The sequence below is a fragment of the Empidonax traillii genome, unplaced genomic scaffold (genome assembly GCF_003031625.1).
Source record: "Empidonax traillii isolate 1590-97213 ecotype Southwest subspecies unplaced genomic scaffold, ASM303162v1 scaffold803:size405832, whole genome shotgun sequence".
NCBI classification, from domain to species: domain Eukaryota; kingdom Metazoa; phylum Chordata; class Aves; order Passeriformes; family Tyrannidae; genus Empidonax; species Empidonax traillii.
Window position 1 is genome coordinate 176,014 of NW_020955996.1, and position 12,298 is coordinate 188,311.

At 40.3% G+C, this 12,298-nt stretch overlaps 1 protein-coding gene across 3 annotated transcripts in view; it reads left to right on the top strand.

Moving 5' to 3' along the window:
• Window positions 1-12,298, top strand: part of AKT1 (AKT serine/threonine kinase 1) — a 74,299-nt gene that overhangs the window by 4,339 nt on the left and 57,662 nt on the right. For 2 of the 3 annotated variants that reach the window (XM_027901635.1, XM_027901636.1), the window contains exon 2: window positions 2,202-2,378. In XM_027901635.1, coding sequence (XP_027757436.1) covers window positions 2,333-2,378 — 46 coding nt within the window. In that variant the 5' untranslated portion in view covers window positions 2,202-2,332. Of the gene's footprint in view, window positions 1-2,201; window positions 2,379-7,045; window positions 7,244-7,332; window positions 7,334-12,298 lie in introns of those variants that run through there. The other variant, XM_027901637.1, reaches the window with a different exon arrangement.

Sequence of the window (12,298 nt, forward strand, 5' to 3'; positions counted from 1 at the left end):
GGATTGTAGCTTCCTTTTTTATCTATGGTTATCGAAAAGGGTATCAATTGTCCAGTGCCACTAAATCGTTGAAATCAAGGTGCAGAGGGAGGTTGCACAGTTCCTGTGCTCTGTGACGCGAGGTTAGAAGCGTTAACTTTCACACCTGGGTGCTGCGTTTCCATATGCAAGTTGTGATAATCTTAGGGGTTTTGTTCAACGCTTTGCAAATTGCTCAATGCTCAGATGAAGTCTCCAAGCATCAACAGCATAACCTCTTGACATCAGCAAGCAAGTCTAGCTTGCATGACTGTTGTGCGTGCCATTCTGAAAGGAGAAAGAAAGCCTGCCATGTTCCTCAGGTTCTGTCCTAAGTGCTCCACGGCTAAAGGAGTTTGTTCCTAAGTAACTCCGGCAGCTCTGGATTACTGGTCTCTATTCTGCAGCGTATTGTGTTCTCATATTTATTTATTAAATTAATGAATTCTTACGTGTGACTTGTTCCAATGTAATTTTAGGAGTGTGTTCCCTCCTTCATGTAAACATCTGTTCATGGAGGTGATAATTACGACTAGTGAGATTGGCAGATTTGTAATTTGGGAAAAAACCCCAAACCCACCTTGTTTCTGGGGAGAGCTAGAAAACATAGTGGTAACTGGAAAAGATGAGGAATAATAATAAACAGTGTAGGTTCATAAACAAAGTGTCAAGGGAGTGACTTTCTCCCTATCCATTTCTACTGGCAGTGATGGAGCTTGTTCAAATTTGAGCTCTGTATGTTGAAGGCTGCCTGTTTCAGAGCACTGTGATGTATGGTACAGAGTCCTCAGCCCCTGCTGGGGTTTTAGTTCTAGGTTGGATTCATTTTGACCACCTGTTTCTTCCATCCAGTGTTATGTTTTGGTGAGTTATGGGGAATTAGTTGCTTTTTAATCTAGTTTCTGATGGATGGCTATCACCTGCATGCTCAGAGATAATTGATGCACGCGTGCCAAATGCATGCAGAGACGGTGTATATTTGTTAGATAGGAATGTGATGTCTGTAGTTGGAGAGAGGCTCCAGTAAAAGCCAGTTCTTTGGTGGCAGGTTGCAAGTGTTCCTGGGTTTTGTTTTATTAAACTTGTTGGTTACTGCTGGGAATTTGTCACCAATTAGGCTTTTTGATCACTCAAGTAATACCAAATTGAATGGCAGCATGGACACTCCAGAGAGCACAGAAGACATTAAAGAAAAACAGGGAACATTTGTGCCATAAGCAGGAAAATAATCAGATTCAATTTAGAAGAATAATAAAAGCTAATGCATTTGGGAAGAGATTACTTTGAATGAGGGAGAGAAATGCACAGAACATTTCTGTGGTAGTCAGCCATGAGCAAGGCACATTTTCAATCAGATATAGCAATTCTGAGCTACTTAGGTAGGGACTTCGTCTCGTAAAGCAGAGGGGTAAAAATCCCAAGTTGCACTTGGGTGTATTTCAGTGTGAGAAAGACAACAGCAAACTGCAGCGCTGTTAGGGAAGAGCAATAAAATTGATTAGGGTGCTATAAGGGCTGATTTAGGATAACAGAAAGGTATATGAGCTTATCTGTAGTTGTTTGTGTACGTCTTGGAGAGGTAGAAATTACAAAGGTAGAGAAGATGCCTTTTGGGGAATCCAATAGATTTGAGTGGGATTAATGGGATGATGCTGAAGGTAAGAAAATCTGAAGCAGCATAGGAATATTTACTGTCAAAGGTTTATCTCTAAAATACACCATGTGCTGGTTAATGTAGTGCTATAATACTGACTGTAAAGAAACTTCCAGAAGGAGTTCTGGGAGTCTTCCTTACCAGGAAATATTGAAAACTGGACTTTGTGAAATTTCAGAATTTTTATTGTTGTAAAGAGTGAGGTGGTGTTGCAGAGATGGAGGTCTACTAGGTAAGGTTCTTGAATCCACCTGCAGTTCAGTCTGATAATGTTGTGAGTCTGCCTGTGATCAACCTACTCAGGGAAGAAGCAGGACTTCAGCAGGAGCATATCTTGGCACCTCCACCTCCACCGAGATAGAAAAATCCTTGTGAAAAGCTAAGCCTTTGTTTAGAATTTTTAATAATAATAAAACAAAAATATCCCAAACCAACACCCCAGCAATGAAAGCTAATCCCTGATGTATCCCTTACTGTACATCTGTGACGTGCTTTGAGATGATGGTGTACTCTTCTTTGATTCTTTTAGAAATAGCTGGGAAGGAGAAAAGCAGAGGAAAAGCCCTCATTCTCCTTGTGGAGCCTTCTGCTGGAGTTCAGGAATTTCAACAGAGTGATCTTTTGGCATAAACTGGTTTTTCAAGAGACATTCCTGCCATTATGAATGAAGTAGCAATAGTGAAGGAAGGCTGGCTTCACAAACGAGGTAAGTGACTCTTCCCTCCCAGACAGTGGATTGACTGTCTCCTGTGCAATGATCTGGTGTTCAGCAGCATGTCTTCAAATAATCCATTATTTTCCCCTTCACCCTAGTGGGAATACAAGGAGTGCGTGTGACTTTCTTTCAAGTTTTAGAAAATGCACGTACAAGGGGTTTTCTTTGTGTGTGCGTGTGTTTTCACTGAAAACTGCTTTGAAAATGATAGAGATAGCAGCTGAAGGAGATGCTTCTTAGTGTTCGAGGTTAAACTGAAGCAAATAATTTTGCTTTATATTTAGGCCTGTAGCTTTTCTTTTTGTGTTTGAAGGGAGGATTAAGGTGAATGTTTTTTGAACAGTGAAAAATACGTCTGTACTTTGTGAGCAGTGCTGTGCTCTTGCAGAGACTTGCTAGAGAATGTGCTATTTTGTCTGTGTCTGAACTGCTCTTGGTACCAGTGTCCTGGACGGGAAGAATAACCTCGAGTTTGTGCACTCTGTGCATTTCTGTTATGCCACTAATGACATTTGATTTTTATAACAAGTCTTTATTCTTGACAGAGTGGCAAAACTGATAAAACTGTCACATGTACCATTAGGCGTTTACATTCTTAAATGTTTTCTTCCCCAAACAGTGAGTTTGTTCTTTTTTGGGGAGGTGTTCATTTTCAAGTACCACAGCATTAATCCTATATGGTACCTGACTTACCTGTGTCTTTGTATTCTACTATCATTCCTTGGAAAGGAGAGAGCAGTGATAGGTACTTTCCATAACAGCGTCATTTTTTTTGGACCAACAACAGAATCTGTGTGCTCCAACAGTGGGGAAGCTTCCATGGTTCTGCAGACTCAGGATTTTTCTAGAGGGTTTGCAACAACTTGCCTGAAGGTGCAAAGGTGTAGCATAATTATTTATGGAAGAAATTATAAATACGTTATTGTAACCTGGATAAAGGCTGATGGCTCTTCTGCAATAGTAAGAAATACCTAAGCATTTAGAAAACATGTTGATTATCTGTGTTTTAAAAGGGTGGAAGTGTATATTTCTAATAGCTGGATATGCAGTGTAGTTTAACAAATTGTTTGATGCTTGATGTACAAACGTTTTGATTAAGGTTTTTTTTTGGTTTGGTTTTGCTTTTTCTTTGTTTTTTGGGTTTTTTTGTGTGTGTGGGGTGGGGTTGTTGTTGTTGTTCCGGTTTATTTCAGTTGAAAACCTCTTTGCACTCATTAGCTTAAATAGCTCATTCAGTAATTCTGGTGTACCCAGGCTGCCTTGTTCTGACAAAGTATTTGAGAATTATGCTGTGTTTGGATTAAACAGGAGAAAGAAACACAGAATTACGCTTCCCATTACCATTTATGAATCTAGAAACTCTTCAAATCAAGGAGAGATTTTATTAGTTTAAACAATGTTTTTAGACTGAGGGTTTTTAGCCACCTATTGTTACAATTCTTCCTGCACTTATCTGTAATTTAAAAAAAAAAAAATATTTTGAGGAACACTGTAAAAAAATCTGGGAGAAACATTTACTTTAGAAAGTATGAGAAAGGTACTGTCAGGATGGTTCAGAGCAGATGTGTCTGAAACTCTGAAACAGTCAAGTTGTGTTTCAAGCTTCTCTGTGTTTACTTTTGAGAACTGAATTTCTGTTGTTTCTAGGATTATGGTAAAGCTACTTTCAAGTAAGGAGACCTCTGGAGGAGATTTCAGTAAAATATGCCCAGATATCCTGATCTGACTTTTTTTTTTTCTTTAATTGCCTTAGAGAAACAGATTATTATCTCTTATAGTTTGCTGATAATATGATGAGATTATTTGCCGAACACATTTCTATTTCCAAAATGTTGCTCTGCACGTTCTGCGTATTTGATACAGCAAATTTGTGCCCAAACGCCCAAACTGTTAAACGTGTCTTGGCATTTTTTGGATGCCAGGTTTCCTAATCTTTTTAGCCTATTTCCCAATGCCTTTTTACCCTCTTGGTATGTGGAGCGACACCTATTTCATTCCGCTCATTGACTTTGCAACTATTAATTCAGCGCTATCCGTATGAGGAGGTTTTTAGAAGGCAGTGCTGTATCTTCTCCTCAGCCTGCCAGCGTCTCAGCTCTGTTACTCTCTTAGTTTTTGTAGCTGTTTTGGAATCAATTGACAAATTCAGTTCTTTTGGCTGGGTCTGAGTCGGGGGGTAACTGATCCACTTCTATGTGTGTTTTGTAAAGGATCCTTTTTTTTTTTTTTGAATAATCTACACTTACTGCCTGACCCTATCAGTTTGCTGGCTCTGCCAGATCAAGTGCTTCAACCACAGGATGTTTCCAAAACTGATGTCTGATACTGTGAGCTTCTGAAGTCAAGGCGTAAACAGTAATTACTGCAGGGAGGGACTGCTAAAGGGGGATTTTTAGATATAGGAAACATATATTGTTTGTCTTTTGGATCATTTATAAAACCAAAGGTTGCACTGCAAGTGTTCTTTAAAGATCTTAGCTCTTTCCCCATGCAAATATTTTAGGTAGTGACTGTCCGGAATCCAGGTTGGGCAATGATGTTCTAACGTTCCCCATAGCTTTGGTTGGATGTGGTGCCTCTTAGTTCACATCCCGAGCCGTTGAACAGCATGGCTGTGTGCAGTTAAGCAGTTGCTACATCTCACCCCAGCAGTGGCTTAATTTTGGTGCTTTTAATGATTTGTGTATGTATAAATCAGGCAGCGAAGTGCTCTGGAGCCCTTCTGGATGGCAGGTGTAAGTAAGCAGAAAGCCATCATTAGCAGGAGCAGGTGTTTTGGCCTGGCAGGGAAATAGCAGGGCTTTCTAGAACTGTAGGGTAGTTTTCTTCTGTCAGCATGCTTTACATTTCTGGTTTTGTTTCCAAGATTAAAAATACAAATAGAGAAATGGAATTAAACATCGCTGCCTGGCTGAGAGCTCTTGGCAGTTCTGTAAGTCAGTTGCTTAAAGGAAGCTCTACTTCCAGTACTGCAGATGTTTGTTTGTGCAGGGACCAGAGTCATGTCCATGACATGTCTAACCTCAACCAGGCAGAGACAGAAGGATTCATGAATGAACATCTTCCCCCCCCGCCCTTTCCCCCATTGGCAGTGCTTGGTGCATGTTACTCAAATCACAGCGAGGCAACAGACTCTGGTGTGAAGTAGTTTCTGACCACTCTTTGTGTAACTGCACAGCTGAACTGTTCCAGCACACACATAGGAAGTGTGAAGGAACTCAGACGTGGGCTTGGTGTGTTGTACGTGTACATCCAGAGTACGTCCTCCTTGTCTGTGTTATGCTGAAGGTTTGTTTAGTGGGAAAGGATGGGGGAAATGGTTTGACCCAGAGGTGCCATAATTGTGATTGAATATGAGGGGAGAAGGAGAAAATTATCTGCCCAAATTGCTGCTTGTTGAGCTCTGAGATTATAGGTTTTCTGAATGTATGTCATGAGTATCCTTAATTTTGGTTGTGTGTGTGGAAGTTTTTGGATAACAGAGGTGTGCCCAAGTGTATTTTGCTTGCTTTACTGATCCGTTTTAAAGATCTCACTGGATTTCTTGCATCATTCTGCTCTAGTCCCTGTTTATAAAGGTCCTTCTATTGTCTTCGGTCTTCATCCTGTTTTTTTTTTTTTTTTTTTTTTTTTTTTTTTTTTTTTTTTTTTTTTTTTTTTTTTTTTTTTTAAAGTCTTTCTGCACAGCTAACAAAGGGGGGATTGTGCGTTTTGATACTCTGTCATCTCTGTCCTCCCTAGTATGTCCGGTTTTCTTATTAGGGCATAAACTTGTATGAAAAAAAGAAGTGTTTTGGAGGCAGGGAAAGAGGGGGAGGGAAAAATGTACATTGACATTTGAAAAAGGAAATAGAAGTCTTGATTTCTCAGTCTGAGAAATCTGAAGCAATTATAAGGTGCAGGAAAGACCTGTGTATTCATCCATTAATAATTTGCAGGAAATGCAGAGCTATTTTGTTTTTAAATAGTACGTAAACAACACACAGTATTTTAACCGTGAAAACCAGAACATTTTCTCCAAATGTCAGCTTTTGTGGACTCCAGGCAGATAAAACTATTTGACTGATTGAGTCTCTGGCTTACAAACTGATCAAAATGAGTAGAAGCCCTTAAATGAGAAATTATACAAAAAATACTTACTTCACTTCTGGAAATAATACTTTTTTTTTGTTTGTTCAGTTTTTTTTATTTGTTGTTAAATAATTATTTCTGTAGTGCATGGAGGGATACGGACAATCAAATACATAACCAGTAGTCCCTTGTGATTTGTCTTCCTATAGCTTCATTGCAAAAAATGAATGCAGGATCCATATATAAAATAAAAACCAGGAATTGAACGCTGATTGTTGATCTTTTAACTTTCTCTGACAGAATAGCACAGATGGTGAACTTCAGCTTTGTTATTTTGAGCACAGGTTCATACTTTCAGTATTCTGTTAGTATGAATCAAAACAGGATCTTACAAGATAGTTTTTAAGCCAGGTTGAGGGGGGGTCTCTTGTGTTGCTGTTTTTCTTCACCTCTTCTTTCTTCTCTCTTTTCTGTTCTCACCATGTTCCCTACCTCTTTTTCTATGTGTATGTATGTGTGTGTGTGTGTTTTATTTTGGGGTGTTTTTTTGTTTTTTATCTTGGCATCTGTCTGTCCCTGGGATGTAGCGATGCGCTGTCTTGATGACCTGTGTAGCCAGAACCCTCGAGGTTCAGATTAGTTCGAGGATCGTCTGGCTTTCATGGTATTTCAAAGGAATGGCTGTGGCACTTGATACAAAGGATCCTAAGAGCCATCTGAACTCTGAAGATGCCAGCTATAGAGGGCACAGCTGCTTCAGAGGAAAAACTGGGGGGAATGGAAAGGTAAGAAACAAGATAGGGGCTGGACAAAGAATGGAGCGGGGAAGTTTGTGACAGAGTGAAAGAAGCTGATGCTATTTCTAGAGCTGAAGGGTTGGGTTTATAGGGAAATCTGTTGCTCTTCTTATTGGAAACAAAAGATAAGCTGTGTCAGTTTGTGGTTTTCCTTGTGTGTCTCTTTTTCGACACAAGGGGCAATAGTTTTGCAATGCTTGCTCTTGGTTGCTTTCATTTTGCTTGTCCTGTTCTGGGAAAAGGGGACTGGGGAGGAACCAGGAAATCGTCAACCAATAAATCTGACCTTGGTGGTAGGCAAGATGCTAGAGACATTAAGAAAGGATGAGATCACAAAACATCTGGAGAAATATGAGCTGATAATGGCTAGTCAGCTAGACTTTTGGAGGGTAATCTCATCTGATGGAATTATTTGTGGAGAGATCATAGGAAACAGGCTGGATCCAGTGTACTGTAAAAAGTCTGCTTTGGATGACAGGGAAGTCAGAAGCTGAGACTCAGCTGGTACAGTCTAACAATACTGAACCTCATCTTTGAAAGAGCGTAGCCTAGAGATTGCTCATCTTCCTTTTACAGAGTGGACTACTTGTCTTTGACTGTCTTTGTTACTTTCCGGTGTCCTTTCAGATAAGTCTTTCTTCCAGAACTTTTTTTCATTAAGCCAATTAAACACAAGCTTCACATTTTTGAAGGTAGAAGTCCAAATGTTTCTTTTTTTTTCTCTAAAAATTACTCCCAGGAAGTCTTTATTCCAACATTTTCATAAAATACTTTCAGTTCTTTAGGGAAGTGATGCTAGGTTAGATGTTTTTCTCAGTGTTTGTAAACTGACTGTCTGGAACTTAGATGTGAGTGACACTAAACACTCTCACTTTGAATGGCAAAGAGGAAGAGCTCAGATGTTGATGGTGCCCACATTATTTATGTCAGTCCTGGAAGTTTACTTTCATATTCTGTTTTACTGTACATCAGAAGCGAAACAAACTAGGTCTCAATTTTACCTCTAAGACTGGGAGAGCGTCATAAATTAATGTTACTTGTTAAAAGGGATTGGAGAATGAGGGATCTGGGACGTTGCAAGCCCTGTAAAAGCAAGCCTTGGAATGCTTGATACAGTGGATCATGCAGAAAGCATCTGTATTGGCTTTGATCCTCTTTTTCATGGTTCCTTGCTTTTCAAGAAGGGAAGGGGAGGTAGACCAGTGCAAAAAAAACCCAAAAAGGTTGTCTATGTTTTCTGTTCTTTTCTTTCTCTCAGTAGGCATATTGAAAAGTCATCAGGTTTGGATGTAGGAAGAAAGAAGTACTGAGTGAGTATGCTATTCTGAGGTAAAGAGAGAGCGAGGGAATAAAGCTTGCTCGTTGTTCTTGCAGGAGTGGTTTTAGGCCAGGTGCTGTGCCGTGCATTTTAAATTTGGCGCCTTGTCCTCACTTGCAAACGTCTTCCCCTGCAGCCCCTGTGTGGGTGCCAGAAGGTTCCTTCCCTTCCAACTGGTGGTGCTCCCACTGCCGGAGCACCATCAGTTGCACTCCTTGCCTGAGCGTGTGGCTTCACCTGCCCAAACTTGCTCTGGGATAGCACTTGTAACCTGAGACTTCACCATCTGAAAAAGCTGGTGAGGACTGTGATGCTCTTAGAGCAGTACGTGGTGACTGACATGTGCTGTCTCTGATTTTATATGCTTTTTATGGTACTAATCATTTTCTTAAATAGTGGAGTGATGTTTGGTGTCAGATTCATTTAGGAAACAAATCTTGACATATATTGGAAAAAAAAAAAGGATTTGCGTAATATTTCAACATCTAATTTTAATGTATTTTAAAAGACAGAGCATTGTAAAAACCAAACAAACATCCGTGAGCCATGTGGGTTTTTCCCCCCTTTACACATTGGAGTAACTGGTTTGCTAAGTCAAAAAAAATGAGTTAAATCTTGTTTAAGAAGTCATCTCTCGTGGGGGGAAGACAGAGGAGGGATTATTATTTTCAGATGCATTATGTTGTAGGTACAATGTACCTCTTGAAGAGGGAACAAAAACCAGGAAACTATGTGAGGAAAGAGGAAGAAAAAGAATGGAGAAAGAATAGCACCATATTAGGTGTGAAGTAGTGTGTTTTTGTGAGAAATACTTACTGCAACTGAAAGGGGGAAATAATGAAGACTGACTTTGAGTGCAGTTGGAAAGCATGTTGTGGACCTCTGGGATATTCTCCCACCTCTTCAAGTTGAGCCAAAAATGTGAAAAAGATAGCTGATCAAACAAGATTGTGAAATTTGTCAATTTATTCAAAAGTGCATGGTCATGTTTGAGGACAACTGAGGTAAACAATCATCACGGACTGTGGGCAAGTCAGTTACTGTTTCCCTGAGTCTCTTGGGTAACTTGGGGGAGCGTGTTTTGAAGTGCTGTCCAAAGCCCAGGCCTTCAGTGATCTGCATGTAGAAATAACCCTTGGGGTCAGTGGTTCTCTGCATGACTGCAGTGGTATTTCGTGTTCGCACTGAGACTGAGGGCAGATCTGAGTCATTTCTGGGGCTGTCAAATCAGTCTCCTCTGCCTGTGCTTTGCTAATGTACCTTTAGTGAGAACCACAGAACGTGCATGTCAGAGAAGTGGGCTCTGTGTTGGTGGTGAACCATGGCCTCCTTTGGGAGGGAGCTCCAGCCTTAGAATGGTTTGGGTTGGAAGGGACCTTTAAAGATCATGAGTCCAACCTCTGTGCCATGAGCAGGGACACCCTCCACTAGACCAGGTTGCTCAAAGCCCCATCCAGCCTGGCCTTGAACAGTTCCAGGGATGGGGCATCTGCAGCTTCTCAGAGAAACCTTCATAGTGCCAGGGCCTTCACAGTGAAAAATTTCTTCCTTATGTAGTCTAAAACTATTCTCCTGCACTTTAAAGCCATAACCCCTTGTCTGTCACTTTAGGCCCTGGTACAAAGCCTCCCTGAGTCTTTCTTAAAATCCCCCATTATGTATCAAAAGGCAGCAATAAAGTCTCCCCAGAGTCTCCTCCGAGCTGAACAGCCCCAGCTCTCTCAGCCTGTCTCCGTAGGAGGGGTCTTCAAGACAAGCGTTGTTATGCTGATAGAAAGTCTAACTCAAGAGATTGATGCTGGTGTTACTTGAGTGGACTTCAGGTGCTGATGGAGGTCAGCGCAGCTTACTAATTTTCAGATTGTAAGTGCAGCCCTTAACGTTTATGGTGGCTTTATAAATCAGTTTCCACATGTAGAAATCACACGATTTTGAAAGTTTTGCCCCTTTTTCTTCATGAAGCAGAGAAGCTTTGCTAATCCTCATGGTGTTGAGAAAAACTGAAAAAGATAAGCTGAGTGCCTGCTTCAAATTTAGACTAAGCAGAAGAAAATGGGCTGTTGAAATTCTTGTAACAAAAAACATCAAAAAATGGAGGATTTAAAATCACTTATGATGTGTGGTATTATTTTTCTAACTGCTTAACCTTAGCAGTATACCCCACTATTTCTGCAGTTGTGTCAAAGGATCTGGGGGTCACAAAATACATCCTGATTACGCTTCAGAAAGCAAGCAATATGAAAAATAAATTTCTTGTCTGCAAGAGGCTTGACCGGTCTAATATTTAATGGAAACATCAAAATGAAATTATATTTGAACTGCTTTTCTTATTCCTCAGACTTAAATTAAATCTTAAGATTTAAGAGAAAACGTACTTAGTGAAAATTTTTTTTCCATGTGTTCTATATGAGCCTTTGTATGTGCCAGATCACAACTGCCAATGTAGTGCTGCATTTTCAAAATGATGTAGTTACACTGCTGTGGAAAATATTTGCACTAGGTAGGGTTTATGCCTTGAATTACAAGGGTGTACCCACAATTTTATATATTTTTGTTGTTATTCCTAAGTTGGAGCTTCACAGCTGAAGTCTTAGTAAAAAGCTGCACCCTTGAACAACCTGTTAAGCAGCTCAGAATCCATTGTCAGGCCTCTTCAGAGCTGCAAAGTGGGAATATGACCTTGTATTTGCTGCTTGCTTTTCAGGGGCTTCCAGGCGTGGATTGTCTGGACTGGTGTTTTTACGCACGTCATACGTATCCCTGTGCCTGTCTGTGGTCAATAAACCTGGAATAAATAGCAATCCTTTAACTAAGTAACAGTGTTTTCTCTGTTTACAACGTAGGGGGTTTTATGTTTGTTGTGTGTTTTTTGTTTGTTTGTTTTTGTTTGTTTGTTTGTTTGTTTTTAACTTTCAATCATGCAGTCCCCTTCCCTTTCTATGTTCACTAATTAGAATGAAATTTTGGGAACATGGAGGAAAGAAAAGGCAGGTATTTCCTAATTCAAGACTTGACTGAATCGTGTAGTTGCGTTGGTTTAAATGTTTATTATTCTACTGCAAGTTTATGCACGGAGTCAGTGCTGGTTGTGGGGCTTGGAAGTAGTTTTATAGGTGGAAACTGATTTCTGGACATTGGATAAGAGTCCTTTGCCATTACAGATTCACTAATGAGGTTGCTCTGTGGGGAAGTGTTCTTTGTGCTACTCGGGCAGTGTGTGGAGAAAGCTGTGCTTTACTCTGAGGGGGCTGAACATCACCAATCGTCATGTTTCTTTATTTCCATGAATTTTTTTAAAAAGAAATCCTCCCTTTTTACTTCGTTGTTAATAGAAAAATGGTTTTGCTGCTTTAATCGTATAGTGGATTGAGTTGGTATGGACCTTAAATATCACCTAGTTCAACACCCCTGCCACGGGCAGGAACACCTTCCACTGGACCAGGTTGCTCCAAGCCCCGTCCAGCCTGGCCTCAAACACTTTCAGGGCTGGGACATCCACAGCTTCTCTGGGCAACTTGTTCCAGGGCTTCCCCACCACCACACTAAAGAATTTCTTCCTACCATCTAATCTAAATCTTCTCCCTTAGTTTAAAACGGTTGAAAACTCTATTGTGTTATCACTGTTTGCCTGTGTAAGAAGTCGTGCTCTCCCTTTAATCCCTCTGTTTAATCTAATTAAGAATGAAATATGTGACTTTAATACTGCCTTTGTGTTACACTTCAGG